The sequence below is a fragment of the Poromitra crassiceps genome (genome assembly GCF_964638095.1).
Source record: "Poromitra crassiceps genome assembly, chromosome: 16".
Classification (NCBI taxonomy): domain Eukaryota; kingdom Metazoa; phylum Chordata; class Actinopteri; order Beryciformes; family Melamphaidae; genus Poromitra; species Poromitra crassiceps.
The window spans coordinates 21,346,549-21,362,788 of record NC_139645.1 but is presented as its reverse complement, the minus strand read 5'-3'; the positions used below and the strand labels follow the sequence as shown (position 1 = coordinate 21,362,788).

Genomic DNA, 16,240 nt, shown 5'->3' with positions numbered 1-16,240 from the left:
GTTGGAAGTGGATTATATCGCAACGGTGCGTTTTTTTCAAAAACTTTCAAATCAGTGTTGTGCAGGACAGTCCCCACATGATGTGTGCGTTGGTTTGGTGAAGATTGGACAAAATTTCAAGGAGAAATGGCAAAAAAACGGTTTTGGACAAAATGCAAAATGGTGGAAAATCTAGTCAGACGCAAATGGGCGTGGCCTAGTTGAGTAGATGCGGGAGGACCCAAGGAATCCAGGGAAAAAAGAATTTTGATGATAAACCCTACGGTTCAAAAGTTATGGACCAAAAGGTAAGGAGGGCTGTTATAGCGCCACCATCTGCTCAATTGGTGCAATTTTTTCGGGGATAGTAAAAGACCCCTCAGTGCACCTCCCTACCAAGTTTCGTAGCTCTAGCTGTTATGGTTTCTAAATTACACCTAATTTACTGCAAGATTTTGCAAGATTTTTCCAAACCCCATGCAAGTCAATGGGAAAAAAAATGGCGCTTAATGGCGAATTGCGGCCAAACCGCTTTCACAAACCCTTAGCAAAGTCATAGCATACATGTCCTCAATGAGGCGGTCATTTTGAGGTCTGGCATGTCTATGTGGCGCAAAAATTGAGGGAGTTATTACGCGGCTAACTTTTTGGCAGATATAATAAGAATAGGAATAATAAGTATGTGGGATTTCAAGATTGTGCCTTGCTTGTCAGCAAGCACAATAACAAGATAAACAAACAAAACAACACAATATAGTGCACTCAGATCCTGCCATCGTCATAATTACTGACACTGCTGTAAAAAGTTGTTGAATCAAACTCTATGAGATTGCCATATTTTTGAGGATCTGCCTTTACTCATAATAAATATTGTTCAACCTGAGACTTGAGAGTTCATTCCACCGGTGGACTATTATTACTGAGGGGTTGGATGCTTTCCAGTTTCAAGCTATGCACTTCCTAGCTGCCATGTAGACACACAGTGTGATATTATCTTAGTCACAGAGTTCCAAAATAAAGTAAATTACATGACCAAACCATATGAAAAAAATTGCCTTTTTTACAGTTCCAGCAGAAAAATGACATACTGTTCATTCTTTTGGGTATCATATAGAGTCCCTGGTGAAAAGGCTCCACCTCTCAAGTTATAGGTTTTTATTTTAGAAACAAGTCCTGTTTTTCTTTTGAAGTGAGAAAAAAGCTTGTGTCAAGTCACTGATCACAGCAAGAGACCTGATCATCATGTCAGACAAGTCACTCATCACAGCAAGAGACCTGATCATCATATCAGACAAGTCACTCATCACAGCAAGATACCTGATCATGTCAGACAAGTCACTCATCACAACAAGAGACCTGATCATCATGTCAGACAAGTCACTCATCACAACAAGAGACCTGATCATCATGTCAGACAAGTCACTCATCACAGCAAGAGACCTGATCATCATGTCAGACAAGTCACTCATCACAGCAAGAGACCTGATCATCATGTCAGACAAGTCACTCATCACAGCAAGAGACCTGATCATCATGTCAGACAAGTCACTCATCACAACAAGAGACCTGATCATCATGTCAGACAAGTCACTCATCACAGCAAGAGACCTGGTCATCATGTCAGACAAGTCACTCATCATCACAGCAAGAGACCTGATCATCATGTCAGACAAGTCACTCATCATCACAGCAAGAGACCTGATCATCATGTCAGACAAGTCACTCATCATCACAGCAAGAGACCTGATCATCATGTCAGACAAGTCACTCATCACAGTAAGATACCTGATCATCATGTCAGACAAGTCACTCATCACAGTAAGATACCTGATCATCATGTCAGACAAGTCACTCATCACAGCAAGAGACCTGATCATCATGTCAGACAAGTCACTCATCATCACAGCAAGAGACCTGATCATCATGTCAGACAAGTCACTCATCATCACAGCAAGAGACCTGATCATCATGTCAGACAAGTCACTCATCATCACAGCAAGAGACCTGATCATCATGTCAGACAAGTCACTCATCATCACAGCAAGAGACCTGATCATCATGTCAGACAAGTCACTCATCACAGTAAGAGACCTGATCATCATGTCAGACAAGTCACTCATCACAGCAAGAGACCTGATCATCATGTCAGACAAGTCACTCATCACAGCAAGAGACCTGATCATCATGTCAGACAAGTCACTCATCATCACAGCAAGAGACCTGATCATCATGTCAGACAAGTCACTCATCACAGCAAGAGACCTGATCACCTGATTTGCTTTTGCAAAATTTGAAATGGAATTTTGCAAAAGCAAACTGAACCTGGTCTGTATCCCATGAGCATTCAAATTCCCCAAAAGAGCAATTCAATTTTGGTTGTGTATAAACAACTTTTGTTTCTATCTTCTATTTCTCTATTTTGATCTGCCTGAAATCTTCTTTCATTGATTATCTTTTTCATCCATTCACTTTGGAAACAGGAATGTAGGCTACTGTTAAAATCGAAAAATTGAGGCAGAGCAGCAGCAAGTGTAAACCTAACAAGAGTAGAGCTCCTCTACCATCTAGTGGAGGAACCGTGCTATTGCAGCCTGTTTCCTGAACCCACTGGCTACTATTTGATGTTCACTTAGTCAGAATCAGAATCACTTTTATTGCCACTAATATGCACTATTACCTACAAGGAATCTGTCTCAGTGTAAGTATGCAGTTAAGCGCTCATATCACTAATATGCACTATTACCTACAAGGAATCTGTCTTAGTGTAAGTATGCAGTTAATCGGTCATATCAATATTCAGGGATGAAGAGAAAATATCTACGACACAAAATCACAACATTGCCAGTTTAGTCCAATACTAAAATATACAAAAAAATAGGACTTTACAGTCCAAACTTTGTAGTTCAAGAGTAATATAATGGAGTAAAAAGTTCTGGTAGGAGAAGCAACACTTTAATTTAACGAGTGTAGTCCAGTTGTTGTTAGCCTACTTAAGTGATGTATGAGTATTTTGTATTATGACTTGAAATTGAGGCGCAGAGGGGCAGTCAAAGTTCTGCTATTCACCTTATGTAGAAGAGACAGTCTGACTTGAGAGACTAACAGGAAGTGTAAACACAATCGATTTACACTTCCCAATGATTCCAGTGAGTCACTTAGCTTTGACCAGAGACTATCTCTGGTTTGAGCAGGTAAAACAGCTGGATTTTGAACAGGAAGTTGTAACACAAACGGGCCATGAGAAAGACCCACATCTCTGGTGGGAGGGAGAAACACAGCTACTAGTAGGCTACTACCATTATGAAAGACTTGGATATTGATAACTTATGAAAGAGGTGCCAGAGTAAAACAATATCAACAGGTTTTTGGATGCAGTAGGTTATGTGCAAATATCACCATACCTTTTCAACAAGGTACAGGCTTCATGTAGTATGAATGTTTTGTGCGTGTCTGACGGGCTTCCCCAGCAGTACATGAAGGCATCACGCAGCAGTAGTAGGTGTGGCACCAATCAATAAATCAATCTGCCAGTGTGTGTGTGTGTGTGTGTGTGTGTGTGTGTGTGTGTGTGTGTGTGTGTGTGTGTGTGTGTGTGTGTGTGTGTGTGTGTGTGTGTGTGTGTGTGTGTGTGTGTGTGCGTGCGCGTGCGTGTGTGTCCGGCTGCTGCTGGGCGAGGCTCTGATCTGCTTCTGATTAGAAGCCAGGCAGACAAACAGACGTTGCCATGAACAAGACTGTTTACTTCAAACACTGAAGAGAGAGAGAGAGAGAGAGAGAGAGAGAGAGAGAGAGAGAGAGAGAGAGAGAGAGAGAGAGAGAGAGAGAGGATAGAGATGGGGGAGAGAGGGAGGGAGAGCTGTCAGAGCCAGGTGCTGAAGTGTTGTTTTGTGTATACTGGTTGCCATGACAACAAGGGACCCGCATCAGCTTCCTGTTTCTGGCCGCAGAAACACGGGGAGGAGGATGTGTTACAGGTCTCACACATATGCACACGCACGCACACACATGCACGCACACACATGCACACACACACACACACACACACACACACACACACAGACACAGACACACACACACACACACACACACACACACACACACACACACACACACACACACACTGCACACACACACACACCCGCACGCACACACACACACACACACACACACACACACACACACACGCACGCACGCACGCACGCACACACACACACACACGCACACGCGCGCACACACACACACACACACACACACACACACACACACACACACACACACACACACACACACACACACACACACACACACACACAGCTGATTTCACTGTAACCATCATAATGGGCATTTAGAAAGTGTAAAAACAAGAGAAGCAGCACAGCAGCCAGAGTCTGTCTTACTCTTTATTTAACAAAGTCTCTCACAACAACACAGCTGCTGCTGATCAAACACAAACAAACACACAAACACACAAACAAACAAACAAACAATCAAAGCTCAGAAAACAGAAGTTTCAGCTGGAAATAAAAGTCTCACAGCCTGGTCACCAGAATAAAATGTTGGCCATGTTAGGTTTCTACAATCCACAGATACTTTGAATCTCAACGTTTGTGAACCAAAAATATGTTACATCAATTGTAGATCCGTGTATTTGCCTAGCCCTCTAGTGGTCGTGTAAATAATGACAGTCTGCTATTGAAACAGCACAGTGGAAGCTGGGTGACGTGGTCGCGGCGGTCCATGGCCATAGTAGACGTTTGCCTTCAACAGCCAACATTTCATATGCCTACCCTTTAACTATTAGTCACATTTAACATTAGTCTTATTTAGCTATATAAACCAAACCTTAACCTTAACCCAAGTTGTTTTATTTGTTTCACATTTTCAAATTAACGTTGGAAAATCGGGGATGTTTCCGAATTAACTAATATTTTTAAATGTACGTTGGAAACGCTCCTGTGGTCGTTGGACTTGTTGAAATGTTGATATGCAACATATTTTATTCGTATATATTTTTGGTTCACAAACGTTGAGATGATCGTATCGTATCCGTGGTTTGCAGAAAGGTACCGTGGCAACATTTGATTGTGGAGACCTGGCTGAGTCTCAACAGCAGCCTCAGACCTTAAGAAGAGATGAATTATATTCAACAGAAACCAACAAGAACATGGTTTACAAAGCTGCAGCATGTCTTCCATGTCCGCCTGCAGTCCTGCATGATGACATCACATAAAGCTGATGACATCACATAAACCATCACATAAACCTGATGACAACATATTTAAACCTGATGACATCACATAAACTTGATGACATCATATAAATCTGATGGCATCACATAAACCTGATGACATCACATCAACCCGATCATATAAACTGGAGTCCAGAGGGCCGCAGTGCAACCTGGACCGGCCCGGACAGGAGCGGAGCGCCTGTCTGAGGTTCAGTCCAGCTTCAGCTCAGGACGAGCCGGGAGTCAGCTGGAAACACACGCACACGCACACGTGCACACACACACACACACACACACACACACACACACACACACACACACACACACACACACACACACACACACACACACACACACACACACACACACACACACACACACAGCTTAGGGTTAGGGGTCAAAGTTCAAGGTTTGGTCCAGACCCAAGTGCTGTACCTCGCATGTGGTGTCACAGCAGTTTGTGTTGGCAGTTACAAAAATGTAATCTGTACATTTTGTGTACAATGTTCACAAATTTGAAAACATTAAATTAACATGACATTTAAAAAAACACATTAACAACTTGTGTCACGGTTGTGTATAGGCACCTAAAACAACTTGGTTGGGCTAATGGTTCGGTTAGGCTTAAATAACAAAAATGTTAAATGACTTCTGGTTGGCATTATGCTACTTTTGTATTTCCTCCATGTGTTTTGTCGTTAAACAAATGTCAGAGGTCAGCCTACTTGGTCTTGGTCTTGTCATCGTACGTCCCAGCGTTCTTGTAGGCGCCGACGTAGCCCGTGTTCTCCACGATCTCCTCGCGGCCGCCGCGGCCACGGCCCCGCCCACTCTGGTCGAAGCGCTCCTTATGGGAGCCCGTGTATTTAGACGTGTCGGTCAGCCGGTCCACCATCGCCGTCTTTGCCACTTTCTGTGGAAAAACCACAGAGGAAGTCGGTTCAGCTGCACCACAGACAAAACCACAGAGGAAGTCAGTTCAGCTCCACCACAGCCAAAACCACAGAGGAAGTCAGTTCAGCTCCACCACAGACAAAACCACAGAGGAAGTCAGTTCACCTCCACCACAGACCATATAACAAATATGGACAGAGTCACCATGATGTCACCCATAGGATTTTGAACTCCCGTTTCGAAGCCTACAGTATGAGAGTGTGGCCATCGCCATCTTGGTTTTCACACAGCTCGCACGAGACGGCACAAGATCAGGCAGTGTGACTAACAAATGGACGGAGACTGATCCATAGTTGCCCCATTTAGTGGGGATCTACAATAAGACAGCTCCCCCTGGAGGCAGCAGCCTTGAAGCACCAAGCAAGAGAAAAAGGAGCCTACCTACTGTTTCCCCCCGGAAAATATTTAACTTTTGGCCCACATTAACTGGATAGTCATTCATCTGAATGCCATTCTGTATTATAGTTTCAGCGGTGAAAAAAGTCAAATTCATATAATAGGCTATTAGAGCACATTAAGATGATCCTATTGGCTGTCCCAAAGTGGAGAATAAAGTCACAATGAAATGATGTTTTCACCTTGTTATCATTTTCTTGTATTTCTATATCATAATTAACATTACTTTAACGTCCTTTAAAACAGACTAGCTATATCCTTAATGGTGACATCACGCTGCACCAGGAGGCGGACATCAAATCTCCAACCAATAAAACAGACTTTTGACACGTAATGGCCTGCATTTATATAGCGCTTTTATCCAAAGCGCTTTACAGTCAGTAGGTACATTCACCCATTCACACACCGATGGCGGCAGGTTACCACGCAGGGTGCTGCCACACCAACGGGAGCAATTTGGGGTTCAGTGTCTTGCCCAAGGACACTTCGACATACAGACTGGAGGAGCCGGGAATCGAACCACCGACCTCTTTTATCCAAAGCGATTAGTGGACGAACCCGCTCTACCTCCTGAGCTACAGCCGCCCACGTATTCTTATTACTGTATCTCTGGTTCTGCATCTCCAGACTCAAGTCAGTCCAGATGTTTCTCCTCTCTCCTGTCTGGCTCTCAGCCTCCAGCTCCACAACAAGCTGTATTCCCCCTCACACTCTGTGACTCCATTCATGATTAGAAGAAGCCTAGAGAGACTGCAGATATTAATTATTATTTCAAAAGGCATTTATCGCCCAGATTAACAACATGATACATTCCTTATATTGCCCCACAGGCCAGTGTAGGAGAGTTCAGCCCTGCTCTCTCTCTCCCTCCTCTTTGAACTCTGTGCATCTGTGCTGATGTGTTTTATTGTTCGACTACTTCATCATAGTGATAATGGCTATGATAATAATATATACAATTTGACAGTATGTCTTGTCCCCACACTGTGCCACAGCACCACTAAAGTTATGTGTGTAAATAAATAAATAAATAAATAAATGAATAAATCAATCAATCAATCAATCAATCAATCAATCAATCAATAAAATAAAGTAAGGCCAAAGTTTCTTTCCCTAGTAACTAATTACTTCTCGTTCGCTAATTACTACTCGCTCGCTCAACTGGCGTGAGTTTCGCGGATGCGCAGTTGAGCAATTGTGCGCCGCGCGGAAACTGCTGCGTATAAGATTATGCAATAATTTGTAAAGTAATTAATTTACTTTTTAAGAGAAGTAACTACTGTAACTAATTACTGATTTTCAGTAACTTGCCCAACACTGGTCACAGTCCCTCTGGCTGCAGATAGTGAAGAGAGTCTCAGGTCTTTGCTGTTCCTCATTCAGGCTTCAGTTGAGGAAAGCAAGTCTAGATTTGCCCTGGAGGGAAAGTTTGATTGTTTCTGCCTCATATTTCATAGGTGGGACCTGTCAGCCCGTCACAATCTGTTCATTGAAATCTGCAGAGCTTTGTAAATATTTGGATGCTGACGGCCTGTTCCTGAACGCAGCTTCGCTCTGCCGCACACATGAGAGCAGTTCTTATTATGGCGATGATGTCATCAGAACGAGTCAGGCTGGACTGAGTCAGGCGGTTAGGTGATGATGTCATCAAAACAAGTCAGGCTGGACTGAGTCAGGCGGTTAGGCAGTTTGGATGAAGAAGAGCCGCAGTCAGCGAAACTCCAAACTCCAGATTTCTACTGTTTAAACTCAACACTGAGGACAAACCCATTGCCTCGCTGTACGATCTGTTTCTCTGGTCGGCTAACTTACAAAATGTTTTGGGGGAAGAGTTGTTGTCTCACCGTTACTCCGACGTTGGTGGGCTCTTTGCCTTCCACGAGTTTGAAGATGGACTGCACTGCCTCCTCCTTACTTTGACCTTTGAACCTCTTTGGAGCCAGATCCTCCAGAGCCTTCTGGAACTCCTCGTAGGTGATGACTCTGGACGTCTTCGCTCTTCAGACAGAAACAATGACAGAGTTCAGATTACAGCTGCTGGCTACTGGTCAGCACCGAACAGACAGAAGAGTTGATCTGGAGGTATTACTCCTCTGAAAAGAGTCTGGAGCCCCCGGTGGTTAAAAAGGGATAAAACAAGACCATTTTGGAGTGGACAAGTGCAAAAGCCTCACAAGCCTAAATGTGAATCACAAACTAAAGGAGAAGGAGGTAGCTACTGTTTAGACTGTATATACTGTATACTCATATATCTTATACTATATATAAATACACTGTATAGACTGTATACTGTATATGCCGATCAAGACCAAAAACAGCTACAACTCAAAACATTCATGTTCCATAGCTGTGAAAGTGAGTCCAAAATGTACTTTACAATGTATTCCTTCTTTGAGACTCTCTTGGAAGAAGTGCCTTTCTCTGTCCTGCTTTTTTATTCCACTCATCCGTTCTGTGGGTTTGGATCTCATCATTCTTCTCTGACTGTTTATCTATATTTGTTGTTTAAAATGGGTTAAAAACGAGTAGTGTTCCTTTCAGTGTTTGTTTCCTGAATGTAAAAAAAAAAGAAAAAAGTATGGGCATATTTACTAGCTCAGGCGAACATTTGGCCAAATTGAAGGACCCGAACAAAACTCAGTATGGTTGAACTTACTGATGGCCAAACGAGGCTTTCTGAAGCCAATTGTGGGTTCACTCAAAGCCTCAAATAACAGCGCTGCAGGCAAATACATGTATCAGAATCAGAATCAGAATCAGAAAGACTTTAATGATCCCCGGGGGGAAATTGGGACAAGTTGCAGTTGCTCGCACTCAGGCATGAAATATCCACATAACACAACATAGCATAACACAGTATCACACAGTATCTCCCTAAACGTAAAAACAGTCAATACAATAAAATACAATAAAATAAAATAAAAAATAGGGTCAATGGGATAGTAAAAGTAAGAATTGTAGAATAGCATCCAATAAGTAGTTACAGTTACAATCTATGTACAGTACATGTCAAATTGCAGTTATTGCACACTGGAATTAAATTAAATCAAATTGCACATTACGTGTGACGTAACTAAGGCACAGCTATCCTATCAGCTGACTCAGTCTCAGAGAGACTGCGAGTGCAACCAACACGCAGATGATCCGTTATTGGTTCTGAACATGGAACTGTTCTGTTTGGGATGTGATGTGATGCGTCATGTTTGAGTGCACTAATGATGACTATGTTATTTGGCACATCTGATTCCATATCTGTTATATATTTTATTTGAATGAAGCATGTTATGCTGCTGTTTATGAAATGTATAAAGACTGTCTAACAGTCGTAAGATTTTCACATGGGTCTGGTACAAATACAGTTTATGTACAGTATAAGTATTTTGCCAGACTGATCACTGCACAGTGGTTCGATACCAGTGCCTAGCGAGCTACTGTGCACGCCTCTGAGCCTCGGTGTCAGACGTAACAGCATGTTGCTCCGTGCATGTCAGCATGTCCACACAGAGGACTGACTCACTTGACTTTAGTGAAGACGATGTCCACGTCGGTGCCGGTGATGTTCTTGCTGTCGGTGATCTTGCAGTCTTTGCACAGCTTGGCCCAGTTCTTGCCGTTCATCTCCTTCCCCGTGGCCTTGGTGTCGCCGTGGACCGCGAAGCGCCTGAAGGCCTCCAGGAGCTGCTCCACGTCTGCACTCTCCGCCATGATGCTGGAGATCTCTGCAGCGTGAGACAGGAAGAGACAAGATGTCTGCAGCGTGAGACATGTCTTCCGGAAGAGACAACAAGACTGCTGACAGACAGCTGATCACTCCACACAACTCTGCTGACAGACAGCTGATCACTCCACACAACTCTGCTGACAGACAGCTGATTACTCCACACAACTCTACTGACAGACAGCTGATCACTCCACACAACTCTGCTGACAGACAGCTGATTACTCCACACAACTCTACTGACAGACAGCTGATTACTCCACACAACTCTGCTGACAGACAGCTGATTACTCCACACAACTCTGCTGACAGACAGCTGATCACTCCACACAACTCTACTGACAGACAGCTGATCACTCCACACCACTCTACTGACAGACAGCTGATCACTCCACACCACTCTACTGACAGACAGCTGATTACTCCAGACAACTCTGCTGACAGACAGCTGATCACTCCACACAACTCTACTGACAGACAGCTGATCACTCCACACAACTCTACTGACAGACAGCTGATCACTCCACACAACTCTGCTGACAGCTGATCACTCCACACAACTCTGCTGACAGACAGCTGATCACTCCACACAACTCTACTGACAGACAGCTGATCACTCCACACAACTCTACTGACAGACAGCTGATCACTCCACACAACTCTGCTGACAGCTGATCACTCCACACAACTCTGCTGACAGACAGCTGATCACTCCACACAACTCTACTGACAGACAGCTGATCACTCCACACAACTCTACTGACAGACAGCTGATCACTCCACACAACTCTACTGACAGACAGCTGACCACTCCACACAACTCTGACAGCTGATCACTCCACACAACTCTACTGACAGACAGCTGATCACTCCACACAACTCTACTGACAGACAGCTGATCACTCCACACAACTCTGCTGACAGACCGATGATCACTCCACACAACTCTACTGACAGACAGCTGATCACTCCACACAACTCTACTGACAGACAGCTGATCACTCCACACAACTCAGACAGCTGATACACACACACACACACACACACACACACACACACACACACACACACACACACACACACACACACACACAATGCCTGGCGGGCAGTGTGGGGTCTGGTATAGAGGTTCAGCATCTTACAACTCTTTAGCTAATGGAAAGTTCTGCTGCCCAGCTGTGTGTGTGTGTGTGTGTGTGTGTGTGTGTGTGTGTGTGTGTGTGTGTGTGTGTGTGTGTGTGTGTGTGTGTGTGTGTGTGTGTGTGTGTGTGTGTGTGTGTGTCAGAAACATCAGCTGTGGTTCAGCTGTTTACTGGGAAACGTAATATAACTACTGAAGTAATAATGACTGAAAACTCATTCAGTAATTAGTTAGGGCTTTGACATTAGCACCCTCCCATCTGCCAAAAGTGGGTAGAATTGGGCAGTGGTGTGTAACACAGTCAGTGGTGTGTAACACAGTCAGTGGTGTGTGTAACACAGTCAGTCAGTGGTGTGTGTAACACAGTCAGTGGTGTGTAACACAGTCAGTCAGTGGTGTGTAACACAGTCAGTGGTGTGTAACACAGTCAGTCAGTGGTGTGTAACACAGTCAGTCAGTGGTGTGTAACACAGTCAGTGGTGTGTAACACAGTCAGTCAGTGGTGTGTAACACAGTCAGTCAGTGGTGTGTAACACAGTCAGTGGTGTGTAACAGTCAGTCAGTGGTGTGTAACACAGTCAGTGGTGTGTAACAGTCAGTCAGTGGTGTGTAACACAGTCAGTCAGTGGTGTGTAACACAGTCAGTGGTGTGTAACAGTCAGTCAGTGGTGTGTAACACAGTCAGTCAGTGGTGTGTAACACAGTCAGTCAGTGGTGTGTAACACAGTCAGTCAGTGGTGTGTAACACAGTCAGTGGTGTGTAACACAGTCAGTCAGTGGTGTGTAACACAGTCAGTGGTGTGTAACACAGTCAGTCAGTGGTGTGTAACACAGTCAGTCAGTGGTGTCTAAGTCAAGTCAAGTCAAGTCAAGTTTATTTGTATAGCACATTTCACAGACTTAAATACACTAAGTGTGCGGAACAATTTAAAGGAGTGATCTTGAAACACTGGCATATTTTGAATTCTGATAAACATATTGAACACTTATATAAAGAGCCCCCTCTGGTGGTTTTTAAAAGGGGCCGCAATTTAAGTGATATGTGTACTGCTTCAGATCTTCCTCCTACTCCTATGTCCTCTCAAACTCTCTTAACTCCTATTCCTAATGGTAATTATAAATGTGGTGCATGCGCACAGTGCAATAGCACGAACAAAAAACAATTATTTCGACACCCACATTCAGGTAAGAAGATAACAAAATAAAAATAAAAAATCGTAACGGACAAGCCCGTCTTTTATTGTCACACGAACACCACAATACATGCATGTGGCCACAACACACTCATGCTGATGGTGGCCGGTGAAAAGTGTCCTCTGCATTTAACCCATCCAGGCATGTTCTTTCCTCCGAGGGGCAGGCCAGGAGCAGTGGTCGCTTTCTTGTACAGCGCCCGGGGACCAACTTCGGATGTTGTCGTCACTGGTCGGATGACGATGACGATCTGATCTTCTGCATGTTTTTAGTGGGGGGGGGTTATATACGGAGGAACCCCCTGGGGGAGCACGGGGAGAACATGCAAACTCCACACAGAGAGAAAGGCCCTTACGACGAGATACCCCACCTGGGCAGTAGGCACTGAAGATATGGGGGGGAACACAACCACAGCGCCCACAGTGTCCCAGGCGAGAATCGAACTCAGGACCTTTTAACTGTGAGGCGACAGCGCTACCGACTGCGCCACCGTACCCCGGTGATACCTGTTAGAGGAGTTATTTCATGTACTACAAAGGGAGTGATATATTTACTTGTTTGCTCCTGTGGCAAGGGGTATGTTGGTCAAACAAAATGCCAACTTAAGCAAAGAATTGCAGAACATTGCAGTGCTATTAGACGCAAAGATGAAACCTCTCCCATTGCAGTCCATTTCAAGGAAGCTAATCACTCCATCTCATCACTCCGCTATACAGAGATTGAAAAAGTATTTCTGTCTAGGAGAGGAGGAGATCTAGAACGTAACCTGTTACGAAGAGAAGCATACTTGATGTATGAACTAAATACACGTTCTCCTAATGGTTTAAATATTGATTATGACCTGAGGCCGTTTCTTTGAATTATTATTGAATTGCTGTGTAAATTGAGACAATTAGGCCAACTTTGTTGCCTAAATAGATGCCTTGTTTGGCATCACATTTAAAAAAATATTAATGATTGTATATTGTAATTGTAAAATGCTTTTTCCTAAAACAGATCATTGGATTGTTGGAAATGAAAATCTGTACCTTATTGTATTTATATATGTTTTAACCCTTTTTGTAATTGTCTCACCTGCAACTGATTGGAGAAGGTGTGCCCTATAAAAAGGGTCACACCTCCTTATGTTGTACTGCACCCTGACGAAGGCACTTTCGCCGAAACATGTTGGTGTAACCATTAAAACACAGCAGAGGAGATTTTGAGTGTGCGACTTCTTTTCTTTATGTTACTTTGACTTTACATTAGTCTGCACCTCTTCAAACTTTTTGGGTGTGCTCCACTCTATATACTTTGTACACGTATCCTAAACACATTACCTTTGAACTTACAGTTTCCAACTTAGATGAGCTTAACTGCAGTATTCATCTTAGAACTGGACACTCAGCAGATGTTCATTCATGTCTTTGTGTTCCCCACCATGTTCTGTCCATTAGTTCCTTAGTTAGTTTGTTAGTCACACTGTAATGTTGACTTTGTGCCGCTAGGGGGCGACATTGACAATAAATGGGACTGACCCAAGTGTGGAGCTCCATCACTGGTGGGGGACAAGATGTTTACTATTACTGTTATTCACCTTTGATTTGTACTATAGCCAAACATGCTGCGGTGACGTGTTTGTGTGATTTCAGGCAGAGGGATATAGAAGAGCGAGTGGAGCCAATGGACGTCCAAAATGACTCACGTAGGCGTAGCTATAGTGTGTGTGGGGGGAATAGTTCCAGGAAGTAGGTTTGAAGGCATAAAATGAAGCTGATAATATACGATTTGATTGTTTAAACATCTTAGCCTTTCAAAGTACATTGCAAACTGTCCATTCCGGGAACTTATTGTGAGGTAAAAAAAATAAAAATAAAAAAGGTCTATTGGAGTGAATGGAGATGATGCAACTCTTATATCTCTATGGCTCTGGTTTCAGGTACGAATGCCTCGGCGCCCGACCAGCTGAGTCTGGCTCTGGCCTGGAACAGAGTGGACCAGCCATATCTTTGTCTACGGACACCACTGGCCTGTGAGTTTATACCTGAGAGCAGTGCTTCTCAAACCAGGGGTATGCATACCCCTAGTGGTATGTGGAGGCACTACAGGGGGTACTTGAGAGAAAGGGGGAAATTGGCAAATGGGGTGGCTGTGGCTCAGGAGGTAGAGAGCAGGTCGTCCACTAATCAGAAGGTTGGTGGTTCGATCCCCAGCTCCTCCAGTCCGCATGTCGAAGTGTCCTTAAGACACTGAACCCCAAATTGCTCCCGATGGCTGTGCCAGCACCCTGCTGGCAGCTTGCTGCACCACGCAGTACATAGTACACATACCACGTGTACTATGTTTACAACATAGTACAAATATAACAGGGCATATGAGTGCAAAAACAACAAGAGACACAACAAGCAATAAGGCAGTATAGTGATAAGACAAGTCAGAGACAGTGGCATATTCACTGCACATAGGTGCACGTCATGTGCATACTTTAGATGTACTTAAACATTTTAAATTCGACGTATTAGACATACAGGTGCAAATAGCATATACCTTATTAAACATACAATTAAACATTAGACATACGTAATGGTAGCAGCTACAGTACGGTACAGTACGGCTACTACACTATTTGTGTATGTTAAGGAGTCTCGTGGCCTGCGGGAAGAAACTGTTCCTCAAGCGATTTGTGCGTGCTTTTGGAACCCTGTATCTCCTCCCTGAGGGTAACAGGGAGAACAGGCTGTTGTGGGGATGGTTTGTGTCTTTGATGATCTTCAGGGACCTCCTGAGGCACTGCTGGTTATACAGTTCATGCAGTTCTGGCAACTCACATCCTGTTACGTGCTGGGCCGCGCGTCTCACTCTCCGTAGCGCCCTGCGGTCCATGGTGGTACAGTTCCCGTACCAGGTGGTGAAGCAGCCAGTCAGCAGGCTTTCAATGGTGCCTCTGTAGAAGTCCCTAAGGATTTCTGGCCTCAGCCCAAATTTCTTCAGGCGCCTGAGTCCGTGTAGTCGCTGTTGGGCCTTTTTGACAACAGTGGCGGTGTGACCGGCCCAAGTCAGGTCCTGGTGGATGTTGACTCCCAGGTACTTGAAGCTGTCCACCCTTTCCACCACTTTGTCGTTGATGGTGATTGGGGGGTGTGCGTCCCCCCCCCCCTCCTGTAGTCTACAATGATCTCCTTGGTCTTGGAGACGTTCAGAGAGAGGTGGTTGTCCTGGCACCATTGTTCCAGGGCCCCCACCTCCTCTCTGTAGGCCGTCTCGTCGCCCCCCGAGATCAGCCCCACGACTGCTGTGTCGTCTGCAAACTTCACGATGGTGTTCGAAGTTTGAGTCGCCACGCAGTCGTGGGTGTAGAGGTCGTACCAGAAGGGGCTGGAGACGCACCCCTGGGGCGCTCCTATGCTGATGGTCAGTGGGGAGGAGGTGAGGAGGTGAGGTTGCCCACCCTCACCACCTGGGGGTGGTCTGTCAGGAAATCCAGGTTTTGCTTTGGTTAAAAGCACTATATAATCAGAATCAGAATCAGAATCACTTTTATTGCCACAGTATGCAAGTTACATACAAGGAATTTGTCTTAGTGTCTGTATGCAGCGTAGCGGTTACATCAATATACAGAGATAAGAAGTAGGAAGATAACTAACGGCAA

General features: G+C 44.4%; 1 protein-coding gene and 1 pseudogene across 3 annotated transcripts in view; one reads left to right on the top strand and one right to left on the bottom strand.

Annotated features, from left to right (window-relative positions):
* Nucleotides 1-5,362: 5,362 nt before the first annotated feature.
* On the bottom strand, nucleotides 5,363-10,275 carry LOC310791317 (tubulin polymerization-promoting protein family member 3-like; the record flags this gene model as incomplete). 2 transcript variants are annotated; one of them, XM_083653011.1, is made up of 4 exons in its annotated part: nucleotides 10,077-10,275; nucleotides 8,404-8,557; nucleotides 5,935-6,122; nucleotides 5,363-5,456 (listed from the first exon to the last, which is right to left on the bottom strand). In XM_083653011.1, exons 1-4 carry the CDS (start codon nucleotides 10,262-10,264, stop codon nucleotides 5,453-5,455), a joined length of 534 nt encoding a protein of 177 aa, XP_083509137.1. In that variant the 5' UTR covers nucleotides 10,265-10,275. The 2 variants fall into 2 exon arrangements, with proteins under 2 accessions (XP_083509137.1, XP_083509136.1); XM_083653010.1 differs by lacking the exon at nucleotides 5,363-5,456 and having other exon boundaries at nucleotides 5,931-6,122.
* Nucleotides 10,263-16,240, top strand: part of LOC310791511 (transient receptor potential cation channel subfamily M member 1-like) — a 23,227-nt pseudogene continuing 17,249 nt past the window's right edge. The window contains exons 1-3 of the transcript in view: nucleotides 10,263-10,285; nucleotides 14,244-14,296; nucleotides 14,531-14,623. The product of the transcript in view is annotated as a transient receptor potential cation channel subfamily M member 1-like (transcript). The remainder of the gene's footprint in view (nucleotides 10,286-14,243; nucleotides 14,297-14,530; nucleotides 14,624-16,240) is intronic.